This window comes from Lissotriton helveticus, chromosome 5_1, assembly GCF_964261635.1.
Source record: "Lissotriton helveticus chromosome 5_1, aLisHel1.1, whole genome shotgun sequence".
In the NCBI taxonomy this organism is placed as follows: Eukaryota; Metazoa; Chordata; class Amphibia; order Caudata; family Salamandridae; genus Lissotriton; species Lissotriton helveticus.
Window position 1 is genome coordinate 1493701113 of NC_136065.1, and position 24432 is coordinate 1493725544.

Sequence of the window (24432 nt, forward strand, 5' to 3'; positions counted from 1 at the left end):
AAGCGCCTGCACTTTAAGTTTGTGCATGATGTGCACTGGTATGCCAGAAGGCAGTTTTCTCGATGGCCTGACACGCAGAATGGTAACACAATTGCTGCAATTCTATATTGCAGTTTGTACTGTGAGGGGAGGCAAACAACAGTCACAGCGCTATGTGTGAACTGCAGCAGTTTTGTTGCAGCTTATTTGAGAGCTACCATCCAGCCTTTTCAGTGCATTCGAGGCTTGTTCGAATATGGGGAAAAATTGGCCTGCAGTGCCTAATTTGTAAGAAAAAAATAACGGCCTCATTTATGAAAAGCTCTGCATCGCTGCGGAAAACCAGTAAAGCACAACTTTTCATAGCGCCATCCTTGTGACAACATGGATGATCCGTATTTACTGTATGGTGCTCCATGTCACAAGGATTTACAGATACATCATTATTTGTGACGTATCTGTAGGCACAAAATTGGTGCATTGCTGGAGTGTGTCTGAAAACAGACGCAACTCCAGCAATGTGTCCTTTTACATGGAGCAAGCCCCATGTGGAAAGGCATGCATCACTCCTAACGCCTGCTTCAAGCAGGCGTAAAGATTTGGTGCAGTGGCGTCCTAGAAGTGTGCAGTGAAATATCATAGATTTCACTGCGCCATTGCTATGATGCTTTTTTTGCAGAGGAACACCCACCCTGCATACATTATACCCGACGCAGGTATAATGTAGCACAGGGGTTTACAAAGTTACGCATCTGCCTAGATACTTCACTTTGTAAATAGGACGCAGTGTGGCGCATTTTTTACGCCGCTGCAGCATCACAAAAATTGATGCAACGGCAGTGTAAGGGACTCATAAATAAGGCCCTAAGTGTTGATGCCCAAATTTATTTGGAGTAGACCATTCGCCATTTCCAGCACCAGTGCTACCCACTTCCAAAACCTGGTTTACACAGATAGCACTGACTCAGGCTCTGACCTGCTTTTTGGCATGTGACACACCGCACAGCCTCAGATATATAGATGGAGATTCAAGTGTCCTGTTCTTTTGTTGTCACACACAATGCTGGGCAGTGCTGCAGGAGCTGTGAGTGCACTCACATAAGTCGACCAGAAGAAAGGAATAGTGTGAATTCTCATTGTTGCAGTGCTGCAATGAGAGTCCTTCAATTGACACCCAAAATTGAGCTTTCTAATTCATAGAGTCAATCAGAACTGTCAGTACGCCATCAATTTTGACAGCTATTGTTCGTCTGATCATGAGTGAAGAAGATGGTATTCAGGTGATGTCACTACCCACTGATAAAAATAGGGGTTTTCTTTGCTGTTTGCTGTATTTTTCCATAGCACTTACTAAATCTGACAAAAATTTAGCCTGAACAAAGAAAAAGCTACCTAATTTTACCGAGGGTTCCCAAGGCATGCAATGCATATCTGGCATCCTGTCAGAGGATCCTGTAGCACAAGACAGCTTTCTTATACAAACATACATTCAAGTTGTTTCTCAGATGCAAACTATCACACAGTCTAAAACACCCAAAACAAAAAGTGTGAGGTGGAACCATGGATGTTATGGCTGCTGGAAAAGAGCAAGTTGCCTAAATATAGGCCTGATTCACAAAGGTAACTTACACTTTCGAGTAAGTTTACTACTTCCGATATTCACAAACTTTGAGTGTAAACTCACTACAAATGTCTAAGCTACATGTTTCCATCCCCAGAGTAAAGAAATTGGCTTACTCTTGTGTGGGTGGGTGATGTCCCTTCCGGAACCACACTAAAACCATCTTACTCCTCATAAATCCTATCTCATTTAGTAGTAAGTCTGCCCCTTTAATCACCCACTCCCCTGTGCAGGGCCGGACTGGGAAATGAAAGCAGCCCCGGCAAATTTTCCCAGGCAAGGCCCCATCTGACGCATAGTGAGCGAGCGCAGCGAGCGTGCCCGACCACTACTTGGGGGGGTTTGGTGGGGTTCTCCCCCCAAGAAACGTTTGGAAAAATACAGACCAAAATGGTGAATTTTACAGCACATTTTTCATTACATATTGAAATATATCGAGTTTCAAAGCACAGTAAATAGTAGATGATGACCTTAAAAAGCACCAGGTTACCCACCCAGTCATAGGTACCCATAGACATTCTTACAGAGAGCACCAAAAATAGACACGAGGCACCCTTGGAAAATGTACTTGACCCTTACATGCGGTTTTGTAAAGCCAGCGCAGACTTTGCATGCGTTGCATCCATAGTGATATTCCCACATCTGCTATTGCACTGACACTGGCACCCTCAGCATGAGGGTCGTAGGCAGATACTGACTCAAATTGGCTAAAGGGTAGGCAACAGGATGGGTGCACTGCGTTCCAGCTGCAGCTGATAATCAGCGGTTCATGAAGGTAATGTGACGTGCTGCCACTGACCCTATGTGGCACCGAGATACACGTTCCAGGAAGGGAAACCCATGCACTTACTAATCCACAGTACAGACCATCTAGGCATGGATGCTGCAAAGTCAGAGAAGGTGTGTCATTATTTTCTCATCGACTGGAGCATGTGCTTTGTCTGAAGGTAACCTGTACCTACACCTTGCTTCTGCTACATGTCCCGGAATCCACACATAGAAGACACAGGACATGTGTCTGAGTGTTATGTGAAGCATATTAGCAGATACGTATGTCCATTTACTGTGAGGTGTTAATAATTGGTATATCCCACTGCCATTGTATCAGCAGCAAATAGTTAGAGACCCTACCACCAACCATTTAGCCCAACCGTGAACATGAAGCATACGTTGTCCTCAAGGGAACTTATGTGACAATTCATTTATGTAACAACTTGTAGGACACTTTATGACAGGCATGTGCTTTACATGTGCATCGGATGTGTGCAGCCTTTTAACTCTTGAAAGAACCTGGAGGTGACACGGAGAGTGATCCCATTTAAATGGATGGATATATGGATGGATGGATGGATGAATGGATAGCTGGATGGATGAGCTTTGATGAGAGAACAACGATGTCTACGAAATACATTATAACAGTTTGGCCTGACAGCTTTATCACTGTAGAACTAGGGTTCTTTCCCAAGGGCCCCTTCTCGCCTCAAAGGCCACCTCCTGTTAGTATTAGGTTATAAAAATAGGCTCCCTCTTGGGTGCCTAAATAGGTATGTTTCTGTTAGAACTGGGGGTTTATAGTTGGCAGAGGTAGGTACCACTGTCCAAATAGGGACCCTTGCTTCTAGTCAGGGTAAGGAGGAAACCTCTGAGATAACCCCTGCTCACCCTCTTGGTAGCTTGGCACGAGCAGTCAAGGCTTATCAAAGGCATTGTGTAAAGTATTTGTACCAACACTCAAAGTAACACAGTGAAAATACCACAAACTGACTCCACAACAGTTTAGCTAAATAAAGGTATTTAATATAAACTAAACAAGACCAAAACAACAGAAATCCAACATACACAGTTCAAGAATATGGTTTCAAAAGAGTTCTTAAGGTTGAGATCAAATAATCCACAGGTGCGTGAAAAGTTCAAAGTTGCGTCACGTTTAGCCAACAGTACCTTTAGTTGCGACAAAGTTCTAAAAGCAGAAGCTGGTGCGGTGGAAAACAAGCAATGCGTTGCTCCTGAGACCCCGGGGGAGGCGTTTGCGACAACCCAGCTGCAGCATGGGGCGTGTTGCGACGAATTAGGTCTGCATGGGGAGGAAGGCCACTTGTATGGATTCCGGTGAGTAGGTTCCGTAGGAAGTTTGTTCTCGCAAAGGCACGATGCAATGCTCTCGTAGGGGCTGCGACGATCTCCGGGGTGACCATGCGCGATCCAGCGGCGATCCTCTCTCTCGCAGCTCCTCGATGCGATGGCTCTGCGACGATGCTCGCAGTGACGTGATGCGGTCTGCAAGCCTGAGGTGCGGCAATCTCCCTCAGTGATGACAGGCTCTGCAACGAAGTTCGCAGCGATGATGATCTTCCCGCAATCGAAGGATGCGTCGTCTTAGGCAGCAGCAACAGGCGCTGCGACGATGGAGACCTCTGTAGCAGCGGAAATTTCCTCGCACTGTCGGGGATGCGCTCCGCAGCGACCGATGCGATAACTTTTCAGTTGCAAAAGTCTCTCAATCTTAGTTTCCAGCTTCCCAGCACAGGTACAACTTCCAGAGGTACCACAACTGGCCCAAGCAATCTAGGAAAGACTGAACGCTCTCAGCAGAGTCCAGCGAAGCTGGGGGTGAAGTCCTTTTGTTCCTGGGACTTCAAAAACAGGGATCCAGCTCTTCTCAGGCCCTTGGAGATTCCTTCAAGACAGGGGAAACAGCACAACAGCAAAGTCCTTCCCCTCTCCTTGGCAGCAAAGCAACAGCAGGTCAGTCCAGCATGGCAACAGCAGGACAGTCTTCCTTCTTCAGATTCAGCTTTCTCCTTGGCAGAGGTTCCTTCTTGATTCCAGGATGATCTCATTTTCTGTTGTCAGGGGTCCTGCACATATACCCCTAAAAGTATTTGTTCCCTTTGTGCAGGAGGGCTCTGAGCCCGGTCTGAACCAGTTCTGGGTGTTACTTGAGAACTTTGTTTTCCTGGCTTCTCCTTTCCTTTCAGACTGAGGGGCAGGGTCGTCAGCCACCCAGCAGGAGGTGGAGCCAGCATTGTGGAAGGCAGGCACAGCCCTATTCAGGCCCAGCTGCTATCTCCTCCCACCACTCAAGTTGAAAATGCAGTCATTCAGCCTAGGGCTGACTCAGCCAGCCTCCTGGGGAATCCTAAGCCCCTGTCACTCTCAAACCAGACAGTCAATCCACAAACAGGCCCAGGCACACAGACAGGTCCGATAAGAGAACAGCAACTTTCTAAAAGTGCTATTCTCGAACTCAGGAGTTAAAAACTACCTTTCCTAAAAGATGTGTTATTAAATTCTGAGTTCAGGGATACCAGACTTTTATGTCCTATCTTGCTCTTATGGGAAGATATGCTGGTAGTCACTGTAGCCAGCATCCCCCATGATAGCCTATGGAGCAAGATAGCCTTGCAGCAGTGAAAAACGAAAATGGCTGTAATTCACTACCAGAGCATGTCACCTGCACAAGTACATGCTCTACGTTTCACATACACTACACCCTGCCCAAGGGGGTACCTTGGGCCTTCCATAGGGGTGACCAATGTGCACAGAAAGGGAAGGGTTAGGCCTGGTCAGTGGGGACACTGACCAGGAGGACATAGCAGTTCACAGACTGCACATAGGCACTGCGGTGGCAGACCTGAGACAACATTTTAGGGCTACTCATGTGGGTGGCACAATCAGTGCTGCAGGCCCACTAGTAGCATTTGTCATCACAAGCCCTGGCACACCCAGTGCACTTTACTAGGGACTTCCTGATAATACAACTATGCCAATCAGGTATATCCAATCATAATAACAATTTACAAAGGGAGCACTTACACTCTGACACTGATCAGCAGTGGCAGAGTGTCCAAAGCATCTAAACCAGCAAAAACGAAATCCAGCACAGCATCAAAAATACAGGAGGTAGAGGCAAAAAGATAGGGAGAAACCACGCCAAGGATGCCAGGTCTAACAGTTTCGTGATGAGCATGGTCCCCCAGCAGCAGGATGGCACATGAGTGAGAGAAGTTATGGCTTAAGCTGCATAGTACTTCCATTGCACAATCTATTTGCAGGTTCCGTGTGCAGCAAAGTAACTTCATGTCTTCTGAAAATGCAGATTTACAGGGTTACTATCATGCCTGGCATTAGGCAGTATGCTCTCTATGCATGGCTTTCACTTCGATTGCTAGTGGCGCTGTATGCATGTCCCTGTGTCACTGCTGACTGTACTGGAGTGAACGTACTGACTTTGAAAGTCATGCAATGCAGACTTACTGTAAATATTTATACAGGACAATTGTGCGCACATGTGGGGCTTCAGAACACACACTATGACATCACAGCATGGCTATGACGTGCTCTGCTGGAAGAATGTGGTGAGGTGGTGTAGCATTACCCAGCTATACATGGCTCATGCATAGCATTGAGGGAGGCATATGAATATTTAGTCTAGTGCAGTGACAGGCTGATATGGGGTCTCATATTGACATTACCGGGAGAGTTACACAAACCACGGCTCATCAGTGACTAACAACTGCCAGTTCTACCCGTTGGCCTTCCAGCCAGGGCACTCAGAAGAAAGGGCACATCAGCACTCTGTTCTTGAGGCCCACCTCCAGTCCCTTCGCTCAGTGGCAGACAAAAACCTGATGCCCAAAAGGGAAGGGGAAACTACCATAGTCTCCAGGTATAGTAGCCCGGCTTCCAGATTCTGGCCCTCGGCGCACGCACCTAAAGCCCTGTCTGTTAGAAAATCTCATTTTAATAAAAATGTGGCATCTGACTTACTCTGTGTGGAAAAGGGTTCCTCTGTCATCACCGGTAACAAGGAGCCAATCATGTGTGCTTTTTTTGTGAATCAGAAAATCTCCTCGTGAAGTAGTGTTTTAGCGGCTGTCACCAGGCGCTGTTTCAATTTACATTTGCTAATGGCGCTGGAACTTTTTCTGTCGCTTCTCCTTTTCCGCCCAGTTGTTTCAATGCCTACAACATTACTTGTGCATTTGTAATTCTCCTGCAAACAGTGAACACACACTGCTATTCGTGCAAGTCAAAGCTTTTTCGTCCTTTATGAATCGTGCACGTTTTGCACGGGTGCAAATTGCTTCTTTATAGAGTCAGAATTATTATCACCAGGAACAGCATCAGAAGTCGAGCAGGACATTCTAGGTATTGGAAACATCTCCCGCCTTTTCAAATGTCTTAGAGAAGTAGATTTTCATAAAAGAAAGACCTTTATTGAATGTTTCAATGATATACGTAACCTGGAGTGTTTCAAGGAAGACTAATATGAAACATTTGCAGTATATCTAAGATAAAGCCCTCGCAGTTCAAAATACAAACAGTGCGCCATCATATATTATAATCGCACGGCCTACGCACTCTTTGGGTTAATGCATTCAATTAAAAAACCTGGGTTTACAATCCGGCATATCTGTTCCGTCTCCCACCCGTACAAAGCCGAATAAAAGCATACTAGCCATCTTCGTGATAGTAACACTTGTTGTTAGGGCGGGCACAATTCAGTACTAACTTGTAATCCAGCATTTTAACATTTTGGCATTAGCCCTCACTGCGCAGTACCGGGCCAGGGCCTATACCTTTTGCTTTTAAATCCCGACCCAGTCGCAGTCCCCGCCCGGTGCCCAGTGCCATGATGATTGCAAGTAAACGACTGGACGGACACTAGTAGAGTCACCTGCGGGCTGCAGACAGGGGTGCTAGAAATAATTAAATTATGGCTGCACAGTGCCTCTCTGTCTCAGTCGTCGCTCTGGCCGCTGGGATTCCTCCTCGGTCCTCGCCTCACTAGTCACGCACACTTTTTATTGCAAGAGCCCCAATGCACATGATTCCCAGACACTAGCCTTACCCTAAGGGTGAACTGAAGAGTAAGATAGCACAGATGCGGCAGTGGAGACATCTGCACGCTGCGCACCTCCTGATTAAATCCACCTGGCTGCTGCACCGGCGGACACGGACTAAGCGGAGCGCAGATGTGGAGTAGTAGTCTGTCTGTGACAGGCATTCAGATTAATGACTCACAGATCGAAAATAGGCCCCGGCAACAAAACTAGCCCCCTGTGAAAAAACCGTCCCCCACCCCATCCAGCCTACCAGGGGATTGCCTTGTGCCCAGAATTACCAGTCCGGCCCTGCCCCTGTGTCCCTCCCATTTTTAAAACTATAACCAATACTTACATGTGCAGAGACTCGACAGTGGGATGGAGTACTCCGCACATATAAGTACATGTAGAACTTACATTATGGAGTACGTTTCGTAGCATTACAAAACGTACTGCCAAGTGCAGTTTGTGGATCATTTAGTTTATTTTCCACATTTTTTGTCAGTTGCTCTCTTCACTTTGGTACTTGGCTTTATGATGTGAGAGACATTAATTCTGGAACATAACTACAAATGGAAGTTTGTACACATGACATGGCGTGCCTGTTGACAGATGTAAAGAAAGAGGCTGTTTTTTTTCTTTTCATCCTAAAACTGGATACCTTCCACAAAGCACTACTTATGTTCACAAGACAGTCAGTAGCAGTTCTGCCGAGAGCATCCCAGTGAGCGTGGTAAAGTGAATGCAACCAACCTGCTGCCTGTACCCCAGCAATCTACCTTTTCCATGGAGAGCACTGGAGGCCAGTCCAACCTCCTGCAGACTCCGTGCTGGAAGGTGCAAGTCCAGTGGAGCAAGAAGGATAAGGCTGGCAGAGAACCTGTCACACTAACGCAGTGCAAGGATGTGCAGTGAAGTCGAGTGAACAGGACACTGAGCAGGTAGGGCAATACTGGAAGTCAAGGCAGCAGCAGCGTGATGACCAGACTGAGGCACAATCTGGCAAGAGCAAGTTCTAGGATTTTTTGGGCCCTTGGCAGAAAGGGAATGTGTGAGGCCACTCTAATTTGAATACAATGTGAGACATTCAGGGCTGTGTGCATCTCTATAGATGACACTGAACCTGAAGCTGCTTTATTTAGGCCATTCCTGGGCTGCCCCTCCTTATCGGCAACCTATGATCACGTCTTTCACAGCTCATGAAGGGCTGAAGGTGTAGGGGTTGCTGGTAGGCTGAGATGGTCTAAACTGATGGGGTCGTAAACTGCAGGACTAAGGGCATCCTTCTGTGACACTGTATGGGCATCAGGGTAGGAGACCTGATTGAAGGGGAAACCTAAAGAATGTGCCTCCTTCAACTAGGAGGGGCCCCTACAGAATGTGTTCCTTCAAATGGGACCATAAAAGGGGGAGAGGCCTTTCTGACCCATTTGTTCAAACTCTTCTCTGTCAGACAAGGTCAGGTTCACACTGGGATGCACGTCCCCAAAGTTCCTTCATGTAGCCCCTGAGGTTACGGCTAACCTTGAAGGCATTTTCAGACAGTCATTTTCCAAAAGAGTTGAACAGTGCTTCCATTCTTCCTTTGTTTAAGAAATCTAATCTAGATGGCAGGGACCCGAACAACTACAGGGCAATTTCTCTGCTGCCTTTTTCTGCTAAGATCGCAGAGAAAGCAATGAACATTGAACTATCACAGTTTATTAAGGATAATATTCTTCTGGACTGCACACAATTTGGCTTTAGAAGCCAACATAGTACCGAGCTGGCACTGATTAATGTCTCAGAGGAGATTTGGAATGCGCGGGACAAAGGTGGGACGATGGCTTTGATCGAGTTGAACCTCTCTGCGGCGTTTGACACGGTCAATCATGTTCTACTTATCAACTGACTTTTTGCCTTGTGCATTAGGGGCAGGGCACTTAAACTACTTAAACCCGTTCTTTCAGATAAGGAGAAACTGGTGGAGCTTGCTGGGTTTAGATCTACCCTGTTTTTCTTCCCCTGTGGGGTGTCTCAGGGTTAATCGTTAAGTCTTACACTTTTTATTCTTTATGTCACCCCTCTTGCCACTCTAATAAACTAATTTCGCTTTACTGTGGTGTTGTATGCTGATGACACGCAAATCGTGATATCACTGGCCGGTAGTCCTGAGGACACTTCTTCTAGATTCCATGGCTGTATGCATGAATTTAGAAGTGGATGTCCAGAAATCGTCTCAAGTTGAATTCAGGAAAGACTGAGGTTCTTTATTTGGGCATGACACCTCACTTTGGATGTCCAGTTGGTGGCCTCAGGAATTAGGAGTTCTCCCGAACCCAGTAACGAAGGTAAAAAACTAGGAGTCTATTTTGACAATACATTTTCTTTTGAAGGCAAAATAAATGCCATCACCTCCTCCCTTTTTCATGATTAAAACCCTTAGGAAAGTCTTACCGTTTATTCTTTTAGTCATTCCGAAAGCTGTAATTTAGGAACTTTTTTGTTTAGAAGATTGACTACTGGAGTGCACTCTTTTTTAATATGCAATCTAGATTTTTAAATAAATTGCTGGTTCTCCAAAATGCTGTGGCACACCTTCTGTTTGCTGTTTCAAAATATCAATCAGTATCCCAAGCTCTGTCACTATTGCATTGGCTGCCAGTTAGAGGGCAAATTGAATTTAAGTCCCTCCGCATTGCTTTTAAAGCACTACTTGGGCTTGGTCTTGACTTTTTTAAACACATATTCGTGTGGTATGTTCCCTAAAGGCAGCTTCAATCTTCATCATTTTTTAATCTTGTAATTCCGAGGGCTAAAACAACATCTTGGTGGGCGGGAGGAGGGGGGAGAAGTTTTGCAGCAGGCACAGCCATGCTGTGGAACTTTTGCCTCTGGCAGTTAAGAAAGAAACTTATCTTCTCTCCTTCCACAAACTTCTAAAAACATGGTTGTTTAAAAAGTGAAGTCTCTTAAACTGAGTATTCCTATTTACTGTAGTTCTAGTTCTGTGTTTCTTTTAATCGGAGCAGCTGAGCCTCGACACCTTCGGGTATTAGTGCGGGTTGTAAACTAAAAATTTTTTTATTTCCTGGCTACACCACTGTTACAAGGACCAGGGAAGAGGGGCCCCTATTGTGGGCACACTTGCAACACAACACTTAGCTCTCAATTAGTGGATCGGTGTGCTGTGGCCTGACTGTGGCAAACTGGTTCCCCATGGTGATGGGCTGGATGAGGGGGACTGGGCAGCAGCTCACACAGGCCATGCCTAGCTTGGGCCCTGGACTTTGGGGTTACAGATTAAACTCCACCTGTAACAACTTGTTTAATTAGATATTGGAGATAATTAAAAAGGTGTGGTTGTGCAGCGTGCATTATGGTGGCGTGCTGAGGCTGACAAGATGTACATGATAACAGTTCCATGCTTGGGTCTGGGTGAGCTCCAAAGGCACAGCCAGGTACTTTTGATCGGGACTCTTGCCTGCGGGATGGTCCAAAGTGGTGAGTGTTGTGAACAGAAATAAGAGCCTGGCACTGACCAGCTCAAATTAACAATTAGACCTGTTTTCATGTCAAACAAACTGTTGTACATTCAGAGTCCTTACCTCTGACCTACAGTCATACAGTGAAGAGTTGGGAAGAGGGGTGGTGTTTGTGGCAGTTTAAATTACAATTGCTTTATTCTCTTATTGGCACGTGGAGAGCAAAGATCCCTGTCCGCATAACTGGGAAAAAGATGTTAACAGATTTGAAAAAGCAAATGTCATTTAATTAAAGCTGATCCTACTGCCAAGCCGTAAATACTAGACCAGTGAAGATACCCGCTTCTGGGAGACTCTTCCCCTTCTTTGTGTGTTGCAGTTTTGTAAAAAAATGCGCAGTTGTTAATTTAGTGTCGGAATGTCACTGGTAATCAAGCCGGCAAAGAGATGAGGCAGCAATGGATATGGAAGTGGAACAGTGTACACGAGAAATATGCAAGCCTGAGGGTTGGCTGTTAGACGGGGTGGGTTTGGCAACATACTTCAAACAATCAAGGATTTATAAAGTGCATCAAATCACCAGGGCTAGACTGGAAACTGAAACCAGCAAAGAGCTCGGTGGGCCCTGGAGGAGTGGGGGTGGGTGCTCTAGTGGCAACCTTTGTGCTGCTTTTGTTATGCTATCCTGAAAAACCAGCCCCAGGTACAAAACCTGCCCCCCAGGGGCTAAAACTGGCCGCCACCCTGGTTGCCCACCAGTAAAACAGCCCGGTGCCCACTACGGCCTGTCCGGCATTGCAATACACTACCCTAATATTACATATGTCACCCCTAAACTAAGTACTTTGTAACCCTAAGGGCAGGATGCTATGTAATTAAAAAGGTAGGACATGTTCCTTTATGGTTTGCATGTCCTGGTAGTGACAAACACCCTATTTTGTTTTTCACTACTGCGAGGCCTACTTCTCCCATATGCTAGTATTGGGAATTCCTTAATACAATTGTAAGCTGTAATTCCTGATCAGAGAGGAGTAGATTTTTCTTGTTTCATATCTTTGAAATGGTAATGATAAATTCTCCTAACTGGTGAAGGTGGATATAAATTACTGTTTTAAAAATGCCACTTCCAGAAAGTGTATTTATGCTAGGCCAAAGGTCATAGCCTCCAAGTGCACTACTCTATACACTCATCTATACACTCATGGCGAGTGAGTCACATGATGCTATAAGTAATCAAGTATAACAGAAGAACACATGTACAGTAAAACATTTATACCAAATTAATGCTAAAAAAATGTCATACAGAAAGTTGCGACAAACAATATTGTGAGATGCTCAGAAAAATTATTCTTTTATTGAGCAATCTTAGCAGTGTCTCCCTTGGAAAACTTCATTCAGTACTTTGAAATGACAATTGCGAGCATCTTTTAGATATAAGAGGAGTTCCAATGCATTTTGGGCATGATAATCTGCCCTTCTTCAGGGGAAATCTACAATTAAATAAACATTGTATCTAAATTAATTTAGTAGAAATCTTTTCAATGATAATCTCAGTACGAACATGAAGAGAACACAGGTCCATAACAATGAAAAGTGGCCAACAAATGCCTCTTTTACAGGTCTTGACTGAAAATTTTAAAAAGATGGAAAGAACAGAACTGGAAAAGCCGACACCAAGAATGCCACCACGCAAAGGGTAAGGTGAACAGACCATTCTGGGTCAGACAAAATATGGGTCAATTCAAATTGCATCATGAAGATGTTTGCATAGCTGGGAGCACCAGTAAAACCCACAGATGTTCCATTTGTCAGAAGAAAGTATCTGTCTTTCCATCTGAAATAACTATGGAACAACAAAAATTGAAGTAATTTGAGTAAAAACAACTTATTGGCTTGTAAATCCACCGCTTGAATCCCCTCAGAGTGAGGAATAGACATGTATAAGGCTGTCACGTCAATAGTGCATAGCCAAATTTAATTTGAAGGTGGTATAACTATATCTTGAAGAAGCTGAAGCAGATGGGTCGTGTCCTGTAAATAAGTGTGCCTAGGAAGATTTACAAGCCAATAAGGTGTTTTTACTTGACAGATACTTTCTTCAGACGAATGAAACATCCATGGGTTTTTCAGGATCAGGTTCACCTACACCTTGGATCAACACCACATATCCTATCTGGACGTCAACATTGAACTGGATGGCATGAAGATCACAACCTCCGTGTACAAGAAACCAATTGACCGCAACAATTCACTATTGTTCTACAGTTTCCATCCAGCATCATTAAAGCAACATCTCCCCTACTCTTGATTTCTTTGCACTAAGCGCATAACCTCAGTTGCATCTATGCTTGACGTCTCCATCTAAGAAACCAGAAACAGATTTTTATCTTGACGATACCCTGTTGAGATAGTTAAAGAAGCAGAACAATGCGCACAGACCCTACAGAGAGAGCGTCAACTTTGCGAGCAGATCAAACAACCACTTAACAGAGACGTTTTTGTATCTACTTTTTCCACCTCTTTCCTGGCCATCAAACAGGCAATTCTTAAATGATGGGAACTGTTACAGTCTGAACCAGACTTTCGCTGAATATTTTCAAACCCTCCGATTTCGCATACAAACGATCAGAGAATTTAAAGGAGCTTTTAAATCAAGCAGTTCTTGAAACCCACACACCAAATGAAGGCATGCGTAAATTCTTCAATTGCTCATATTGCAATATATCTCCCATGGTATGGAAAAATGATTAAACTTAACTACACTGCTGATTGCAACAGCCGTTTTGTCATCTACACGGTTCGCTGTCCTGGTGGTTTACATTATGTGGGAAAAAGGAAAATACATTGACGCACACGCATCACTGAACACAAAAGTCTCATCAGGACTAAAACCATAATTTCACCTTTAGCCAATCACTGACATGAAGATCACCACACGATTTCTCAACTTCGTTTTACCATTCTTAAAATCGTGGCAATCCACTCTGACAGAGACATGTCTAAACACTTGTCACAACGTGAGTCCTACTGGAGACGTCATCTGGATACCTTAATACCTAAAGGGCTCAACGATCACATCGAATCTTCTTGTTTTCTATGACTTTCTCTTAGGTAATCAGTTTCCCTCAGGTCTTGGAACTCTTCCACTTTAGGGTTTTCCTCGCCTTTGGTTTCAACATGCATTTTTGATTGGCATGATTTTAGTGTAATTTACATGTTTCTTTTGTTATTTGTGTGATTTATTGATGTTTTTTCAGTCATCATTGATTTCGCTATACTAAATGAGTGATTGGTCTGATAGAGTCCCATTTAAACAATGCAATATCATACAGTAGGAATCAACCTGCATTGGCATCTTTGTTATCATCTATATGTTTCAGCACTGACTACTTCCTCATTCATGATTTCCCTGTTATGTTGTATTTGCAAGTTTATCCTCTAACAAACACATGGTGGTATTTGAAGAATGATGATCATGATGCTAATGTCTGTATATGTCATGAGTGATCAACTTTATTTTTCACACAGCATGTTTGTACCAATTAGTATTGCTAGCACTTATGCTTTTAAGATGTGTGTTTGTACACTACAGGTAGTTTTGCATTTGCACCTAAAAAATATTTTTCCTTATTAATGTGCAGTTGTAACTGTTCTGATTCATATATACACTTCCTATACCGCATTCAACTTGTAAATAGGCTTTATTTACTTGATTGAGGTACCTCTGATTACCGTTTATATGTTATGCTGTCACCTGGTTAGATGCTCTTGTTTCGCTTTCCCCTTCACGTTATATTTTTGTCATGTCTACTTTTTTTTATCTTTATATTTATTTTTTTGTCTACAGGTTACCTACGACTTACTAAGCTTGCTGATCAATTCACGCTTTCATCACTGTTTTAGGTACATTTTATTGCGACTCCTGCTTTGTACATTGCCCGGGAAGAGGACTTTGCCTTTCAGGCTGATCACATTTTGTACGTCCGCGTCACCTCCCAATGTCGGGATTCCTCATAAGTACGAATCAGCTTTATGCGCGTGATTATCAATCTTCAGGTTTCGGGTTGTCAGCGACTGATGGTGTTTGCGCTTGTACTGGTAAGAAGCGCAGGAACAGTATATTTATTCACCAGCAGATCTAGTTTAGTTCGCGCAATGGCATGCTTACCTCAAGACCTTTATTTTTTTGATTCCTATTTAAGTTCACACACGTCTGAGCAGCAGCATTCCTGCTACCCCCTTTATGATTATACTATCATTGAATAGGTGACTCCGAGCTCATTGGTTGTCAGTTACCGGTGCGCAATGTGGTTTTTGCATATCAGACAGAGTTCATGGCTAGAATCACTGATTTTGGCTTTTTCTCATTTTTAGTCTGGACGGGACACACTTTGTTTCATTCTCTTCCCATCCAACTCGTGACAGAGCTTCTAGGTATTGTTGTTCTGAGTTAATACGCTTTCACACTTTTGTCGTAGACATGTACACAAGGGGTGTTACTTGGCATTATTACGTTTGTTTCGTGTTAGTGTTCTTTCCATCTTTTTACCATTTTCAGGCAAGACCATTAGAGGCATTTGTTGCCCACTTTTATTGTTAATGGACATGTGTTCTCTTCATGTTCATACTGAGACTATCATTGTAACAGATTTCATGTAAACTAATGTAGATACAATGTTTATTTAATTGTAGATTCCCTGAAGAAGGGCAGATTATCATGGCTGAGATGCATTAGGACTCCTTTTATATCTACAAGTAGCTCACAATTGTCATTTCACAGTATTAAGTGAAGTTCTCCAAGGGAGACACTCCTAAGATTGCTCAATAAAAGAAGAATTATCTGAGCATCTCACATTATTATTTGTGGCAACTTTCTGTATAACTTTTTTTAGCATTCGTTTGATTTAAATGTTTTACTGCACATGTGTTCTTCTGTTATATTTGATTACATAGAACATTATGGGACACACTTGCGCAGAGTGTATAGAGTAGTGCACTTGGAGGCTATGACCTTTGGCCTAGTATAAATACACTTTTGAGTAAGGGGGTGGGATGTACCTCCTCTTCAGGTGCACACCAAAACTGTAAGATACCTCATTTATTGTTGGAAGTAGCATCTATTTGACGTCAAGTCGAGTACATGCCAGCTGTTTTTGTTCACTCCTAGAAAGTGGACATTTCTCTGCATTTACTTCTCTATGTGCATGACGTCCTGTCTCCAAAACACCAATACACATCTGGGATGGGTGACAGCTACATGCCCTCTAGACAGCCACATACAAAGGAAGGTGAGGCCCATCTGCACTCTGAGACTTTATCTGCATTCATGTTCATTCTGATTGGGATTCCTGGGCATGGAGGAATTAGAGAGGCTGACACTTACACTTCAATAGGTAGTGTCATGTCCCCACAAAAAAGCATGATTTACCCCTCACAGATAGCCTGGCAGACAGGACTGGGTTGGAAGGGATCCTTGTGCACTCCAGGGAGCTGCTTTAAAGTCACCCCTACATCATAGGCAATTTAGTTATAAGTACTGGGTCTCTAACCCCCTAAAATCAGAAATGTCAGGGTCTTCTTGATCTGAACTTCTGTCAGAAGGAGGGATGCGCTGCCTAAAGGACTCAACTGGACTACTTATTTGAAAGACAGCTTTCATGCTTGTTGCCCTGCTGCTCCCTGACTCTGCCCTCCCTACAAGTGATTTCCAGGTGCTTGTTGGATTGTTTCCTGTTTTTTGAAGTCTCAGGGGCACAAAAGAATTTTGAGATCCTGTTGGTTATATTGAATGCTGCCTTTTGTGAGTCCCACCATTGCTTTAGGTTCCATCTACAAGTTATGGGTCTCAAAAGTGGGTTTTGCAGCTGTTCTGCTGCAAAATCAATGCATTGACTTCACTGTGCTGATTGGTCCCAACACAGTGATCTTTGACACCAGCACAGTGCTGATCTGAAGACAGCCTTGTGAGGCTTGATGACGATGCAAGTTCTGACTATGAATTTTGAAGCAGCGCCAATTCGAGGTGCGGACGTGAGGCTCGACTTTGAAGCATCAACCAGACTATGAGGTTCGACTGAGGCACATCAACCCGCCTGAGTGAATTGGAACCAACACATTGCCTTAACTACATGGAGAAAATCCACACATTTTTTGATTGCAACCAGGAAATATACTTTTTTCACCGGGGCCTGCATGGGCCCTATAGCCGACCTATGTTTCCACGAGGTCGACTTGAACTTTGACTTCATCCCGGTCCAGCATGGCCTAAGTAACTTTTTGAGCACTACTTGCTTCTCAGGGCTTTACTACATTTATCCTTTACAATTCAACATCTCAACTTCTAAACATTGGATTTTTGTCATTTTGGTCTTGTTTTGTTTATAATATAAGAATATAATATTCTGAACTTGTGTAGAGACTTTTGTGGTGTATTCATTATATTACTGTGTGTGTGTGTTGCCCAAATACTTTACACATTACCTCTTTAGAAAAGCCTGACTGCTTTGTGCCAAGCTACCAGAGGATGAACACAGGCTATTTTTTAGTGTGTATCTAGCTTACCCTGACTAGAGTGATGGTTCCTGCCTGGCCTTGGTGCATACCTCAGCCATCCAGGAGTCCCACTTCTAACACTGGTGATCAGCGGTGAGGATAGAACTTGTGATTGTGCAATACCATATAGTAACTCATTGTTCATAATAACTCTGTACTTAAACCAATTCAAGCCTTTTTCAATGCTCGTGCAGTATCCTCAGCATATTCCAATCCTGATGATGGCATCTTAGAGCCACCACAGGATGCCTCAGCTCCTATTGGAATGGACACCAGCTCTGTACCAGGCTTACAGGCATCAAGTGCTTCCTCAGCAATGGCTGTGGGAACTGGAGAAGATCACCTTTGCTCCATTGACCTGATCTACAAGCTGTGGGCTGCATGACAAGACCCTCTCTTAGGTCCCACTCTGATCCTTCCTCAGACACATATCCCTCCTCCTAATCCATTTCTTGTCCTGAGTGAGCTGCTACCCATGCTCTTAAGGCTTTTTGAGGATCTGTCTTCTTGGTATTTCCCTTATCAAATACCTCTCTCTGCTGGCAAAACCCCTTGAAGCGGGCCACTGTGTATACCTACAGATTGGCATGCTGAAATTCCATATTGCCAGACTGCACCACAGATATTGCAGAGAAAATGGGACTTGGGCAAATGTTTGTGAACTATCTTTTGGGGGTGTTGGGCGATGTTCCCATTGATGGTAAGTAAAAACATGACGTGGAATAGAGGTCTTGTGCAAGAAATGATGACCATAGTGTTGGTAACAATACATGGTTTCAAAATCTGCTGTTTCAGCATGCATTAATCAGGTAGCATGCTATTCACAGTTTCAAAGTCCCAATCATCAGAGAATGTACTGGAGGTGATGATATCATTTAAAAAAAATAGAATACATGTGGTATTTTTAAAAGTTAAGTGAGACCAAATACATCATATGTAGGCAGTCCGGAATTCGGTTAAAACCGAATCTGCCTGACAATACACTACCGGTGTGAAAATCAGCTGACAAGGTTTAACCCGAGTGTCACCGATTTTCATTGTTATTGCACCACTTGGCCACTTAATGGACCCAAAGCATTCGAAGAAAATCTCCAATTTAGGCCGAGAACAAAGCAGTTTGGCATGTGTGTCACCCCCATTAAATTCGGGGAGACACATTGGTTGGCAAGGTTGGTGGGTGGGGCCAGGTCCCATTGAAAATGCTGTCCGCACTTTGTCTGGCCCCACACACCGAAGCACACCGCAGCACATTCCAGTCCCGCACGACGACAAGAAGACGACCAGAGGACGACCGCCAGTACTGCAAGTGCTCCAAGGCCCAGCTGGTAAGTGAAAGTGTGTGTTTTGTCGCACTTTAAAATTGCTACAGAATCGTCAGCTTTGATGCCCCCTGTACCTTACAAGCAGGGGCAGAATAGCGGAGGGAGGACAGGGTTGGCCTTTTGTTAAAACGTGCCTCGGTGTAAATTACAGGGCCGCCTCTGCAGGCTCACCTCCTCATTTTAAATGTGTTATTTGATGGGTTCAGTAGGGCCCTGCCGCCCCTCTCACCCCGTGCTGAGCATAACAACACACGCGCCGATGCAGCAGTCACCAGCGCCACACCAGCGAGTGTTTGTTGCAGGGACTTGGCATGTGTAGAGGGCTAGAGGCGTCATTGTTATTTTTATTTCTTTGTGCATTTGCACTCGCATTAAGGGGTATGATTGCTGGCATGCGGGGACACAAAATGCAGAGGTATCAGAGCTCTTTACATGAGCGCCAGAGTGCAGGGGGCGAAGGCAGACAAGAGAATGGGGAGCCGAGGTGTGAAAGGCCAAACGGCCAGAGAAACACCAGGCCCCCTGCCTGACTCACGTGGGGGGGAGAGGAGCTAATGTGTTTTGGCGTCTGTTTAACTGCAGCCGCACCCGAGTACTTCACGGGTCTGTACAAGACCATTTTACTTGTTGACGCTTTCTTGTTTTTCACCCCTTCTTAGAATGGGGAGCTTAGCGCCATCAGACAGTCAATTTTGCACAGTTAAAATGTGCTTCGGTGTAAATGAATGTCGCGAGGCCAACAGATGCAGCGACTGCACGCATGTCCTTGCTGAAGCCCCAAAGTGTCCCCACTCGTTCATCGTCTTGGTGGTATTAATTAGCCGCTGGGACTCAGGGTTATTATTTTCAGATACGAAAGCTGGGTCCAGTAATGCGAAAACATTTCCTAGCATAAGAGAGCGCACAGGTTTTCTATATGTTGCTTCGAGAAGTTAGTATAAAACATTCACATTCACATGCTTGATATGTTTGCCTATTTCACAGCTGCATCTTCAAATGCATTAGAGGGCCCCTCCCACACCGTGCAATTGCACAGGCTGGGGCAGAGACAGGAGTGGGTATGGAAAATCAAAGAATAGAGCACTCCATGGCATCCTGACATTAGTCTCACACAGTGTAAGAGAATGTTGCAGGCGATATACACCTGTGTTCCCCTCATCTTGCCAGTGCAGGTCAATATTATTCGGTAGTGAGGGAGCGCTGCATGCGTGGCATTCCTTGTTTAATAAATAAAGAGGGGGAAAAGCAAACTCCCCTTGTAGAATGAAGATACGGGTGTAGTTACTAGCAGACTATTGCATCCACTGTATGAGGACTGTGTTTGACCCTATGGCTCAGGTAAATCCCGGCAGGTCCACCCATTCTGACATCCTTCTGAGGTCGATAAATGAGGACCACCATTAAGTTGGCCATCAATAGACTTTTGTGTTTCAGCCAGGGGACACCTTCGGGGGGAAGCGTGCACAAATGCACATGATCGATCCTTTGCATGGTCTCCGTTCCCCCTTCTGTTTAAGGACTGGAACACATACAGAAAGAGCATCTGCCAGACACAACGCTGCGATAGCAAAGTACGGTCTCAAGTGCTAGGTAAAACACATTGTAGCGAATGTCCAATTCCATTGAGTTTTACATTTTTAAAACGGATCTCCCCCAACTCATGAGAGTTGTGTACCTTGGTTGAAGCAGTGGTGGTGATTGTGTGCAGTGCGCTCTGACCAATCTATTCTGTATTGTTTGCCTTGTATTTCATATTTTGCTGATGTTCGCACTTTCTTAGTGCATTTGCACTCGCATTTAGGGGTATGATTGCTGGCATGCGGGGACACAAAAACGCAGAGGTATCAGAGCGCTTTACATGAGCGCCAGAGTGCAGGGGGCGAAGGCAGACAAGAGAATTGGGATCCGAGGTGTGAAAGGCCAAAGGGCCAGAGAAACACCAGGCCCCCTGCCTGACTCACGTGGGGGGGAGAGGAGCTAATGTGTTTTGGCGTCTGTTTAACTGCAGCCGCACCCGAGTACTTCACGGGTCTGTACAAGACCATTTTACTTGTTGAGGCTTTCTTATTTTTCACCCCTTCTTAGAATGGGGAGCTTAGCGCCACCAGACAGTCAATTTTGCACAGTTAAAACGTGCCTCGGTGTAAATTACAGCGCATCTGCAGGCTCACCTCCTTATTTTAAATGTGTTATTTGATGGGTTCAGCAGGGCCCTGCCGCCCCTCTCACCCCGTGCTGAGCATAACAACCCACGCGCCGATGCAGCAGTCACCAGCGCCACACCAGCGAGTGTTTGCTGCAGGGACTTGGCAACTATATGTAGAGGAGTCATTGTTATTTTTATTTCAGTGCCATGTCCTTGCAGTAAAACATTTTTTTTTCTCAGAACAGTCTTTTGATCTCCAACTGGGCACTCTGGACTTCTATTTCCTCTACTCGCATTGGGGTCCATGGCAGCCTTGCTCCCACTGCCCGCAGCCCCCCCCCCCCCGCCCCCCCTCGCGCTCCAACAGGTCTCTTATCCAACTGTGGGGTGCAGAAGGTCTCCTCCCACCCGTGAGTCTTCGACAGTGCTCCTGCCCAGCACTGTGTATGTCTCACGCCTCCTTTCCAGTGGCACTGCTAATCACAGAGGGGAGGGTTTTATATAGCGCACACAAAACCCGGAGGTATCAGAGCGCTTTACATGAGTACCATTTGCGATACAACCTCTTCTGACATTGTTTAGTGCAACACAGAGTGCAGGGGGTGAAGACAGACAAGAGAATGGGGAGCTGAGCTGTGAAAGGCCAAAGGCCAGAGAAACACCAGGCCCCCTGCCTGACTCACATGGGAGGGGGGGAGAGGAGCTATTGTGTTCTGGCGTCTGTCTTACTGCAATCGCACCTGAGTACTTCACAGGTCTGAACAAGAACATTTTACTTAACAAGGCTTTCTTGATTTCACCCCTTCTTAGAACCCCTGCATCTCCATTCTGCCAATTGCTGGAAGAATCTACCCCTCCACCCCGAAATTTGACTGTAGTTGCGCGTCTGGAAGCTATGTAAGTATATTTACGCCACTGGTCGTTATTACTGTTGAACTGTATTTGAATGTTTCATACTGGACACATATGGATTCAACATTCCCCTTTAATTAAGCTGAACATTCTGCATCTGTATATACATTGCATTCCTTTGCAATTTTATAAAGCGTGAAATTGGCCTGAGGGCTTTCGACCACCAAGTATTAATCACTTTTAGGCAAGCTGGAGGTTAGCTAATTTGCATACATTTAGAAACGAATTCTTTTTTTTAAAGCATGATGGTTAATAAGCATTTAGGGTACCTAGGATACAGATTTTTAAAGTTTTAAATCAAAAGCTAAAGATAAAATGGATCCTTATGCTATGGCTCAAATATGTGTTCTTCAATTTCACCAATTGGTTGGCAGCCTGTTCAGTGGCATCATTTTCTCAACAGTACACAACCGGTTTCTAAGTGTCTTTTTTTATGATCTACTTTGCGCAGAACAGAATGCCCCGCAGAATAAAGACGGCAGAAGATTATGTGCTGGAAAACAAAGATTTCATGGTTGAAGAAGTGCGTGGGCAAAAGATGTTAACTTGCAGGTTTTGCAGAGTGACTGTCCCAATAGTAAGAGGGAAAACTGCAAGCCGAATTGCTGAACATCTTGTCACCAAGACCCACTTGAAATTGAAAGAGCCACCTAAGAGCGACAGCCTTTGCCAGATGTCTCTTGCTGAGACAATGACCCGCTTCAAAAGAAAACGTGAGGAAGAAAAGGATGTGGCACATGAATTTGTACGTGCCCTAGTGCAATCTGGAACCAGCTTACACCAAGCTGATGGACCGATTGGGAATCTATTCCGCAAGCGTGCACCAGCATTCAAAACATTACCAAAACCAACACAAATGTATGAGAAATACCTACCAGAGGTGTTCCTTGCAGATATTGAACATATTTCAGAGTTACTGCAAGGTGATGTTAAGATCTCTGTTACCATTGATGAAACCCCAGAGATGCGTGGCGACCCAGCAGTGGCAGTGCTAATCACATTTTGTGATGCAAAAAATGGATGGCACAGACGTACCATCATGGCAGATCTGGATGTACTGGAAACATGCAATGCAGTGTCACTTGGAATGCTGCTGCAGAGAGTTCTTACCAAGTTTAGCAAAGATTGGGGAGATATTGTTTGTATTTGCAGCGATTCAGCTACGTATATGAAAAAGTTATGTGATGACCTGTCAAAAGCAATACCTGAGCTGAAGTGTTTCCCTTTGAGAGATCCTTGCCACTTGCTAGATGGTATGCTGAAAGCAGCATTACAATCTTCTGAGCTGATGAAGAATGCTATTGATTTTGTAGTACATTCAGGCGCACTGTTTCGTTATGCGCGGGAACTCAAACGCAAATATTTCTCATTTTGTGTTTTGTGTGGCAGCAAAGAAAGAGTCATCCCAACTGTGTCATTTAGTAGGTGGTTCTCAGTACTAGAGGCCGTGAATGCAATATTATCTATGTGGCGACCCCTTACTGAATTTTTGCTTAGTGATGATGCAAAAGTCAAGAAATGTGAGGATCTTCGGGTGCATATTGATAGTGATGTCAAGAAAAGTACACTGTACTGCATCCTTAGATTTTTACAGGAAAACATGACTGCTGTAGTGGACATAATAAAAAAACTAGAGTCAGAAAACACCCTTGTCCACCAAGTGTTCAGTATAATTGGTGTTGATGTCAAACATCTCCTCGAGATTAGGCTAGACGACACTTTTAGTGACTTTGGCACGGCAACATGTTCCCTGTTAGAATGCTTGCCACTTGGGAAGCAAAGAAGTGTTGAAGACCAATTCAGGAAATTTTATTTTACCATGCATGAGAAATGGCTAGCTATGATGCATAGAAATGTCCCTTCACCAACCATGGCGTTTAAAGTCAATGAAGCCTCACTTTGGTACGCTGCACAAGTGTTAGATCCATTCCGTAAAGGGGAATTTTCTCCGGACTTTTCAAAGTACAGCTTCATTTTTGACCGCTTTAATACCTCTGAGGGCATGTGCACCCAGTTCAACGCGTATGTTGGAGAACCTGTCCCAGAGAATGTCAACCTTGAGGTGCACCAGTACTGGCATGGGAAGCTACGTCAGTGGCCAGAGTTGGCAAGTTGTGTACTGGCTGTTTTGGCGTTGCCAGTCTCAAGTGCCAATGTTGAGAGGGCATTTTCACAAATAAAAGTGTACATGGGAAGGAACGAGAGAGCACGAATGACTAAAGAATCTCTGAAGAAATATTGTATGGTGTACTACAATAAATTTGACTTGTGAAAATGTATTTGGACTTCATATACAAGTACATGCACTGTCTATATGCCATGCATCAATGAAGAAAGCCAGCAATAATAAAAGCAAAGCGTTTCATAAACACCGGAAAAACACAGTTTCAGTTGTTTTTTATGGCGCGAAAATTAGAAATCACTGAAAAGCACTGTTTTTTTCAGGTATTGAAATCACTGGAAAACACTGACAAAACACCACCAGAATTTACCCAAAATAGAAACTGAAAACAGGAAAGCCTAATCATATGAAACCCTATCCCAAACTATTCCTTCAGGAATTGGATGTGCTGTAATGTTCACAAAGGACAGGTCTCTTCTTTCGTGA

The 24432-nt window shown here is 44.4% G+C and overlaps 1 protein-coding gene across 2 annotated transcripts in view; it reads left to right on the forward strand.

Annotated features, from left to right (window-relative positions):
* LOC144755511 (uncharacterized) overlaps window positions 1-24161 on the forward strand; it is a 167718-nt gene extending 143557 nt beyond the window's left edge. Inside the window, exons 2-3 of one of the 2 annotated variants that reach the window (XM_078644503.1) lie at window positions 21723-21809; window positions 22276-24161. In XM_078644503.1, the coding sequence (XP_078500629.1) occupies window positions 22282-24096 (1815 nt within the window). In that variant the 5' untranslated portion in view covers window positions 21723-21809; window positions 22276-22281 and the 3' untranslated portion in view covers window positions 24097-24161. Of the gene's footprint in view, window positions 1-21412; window positions 21810-22275 lie in introns of those variants that run through there. The other variant, XM_078644502.1, reaches the window with a different exon arrangement.
* Window positions 24162-24432: the final 271 nt, after the last annotated feature.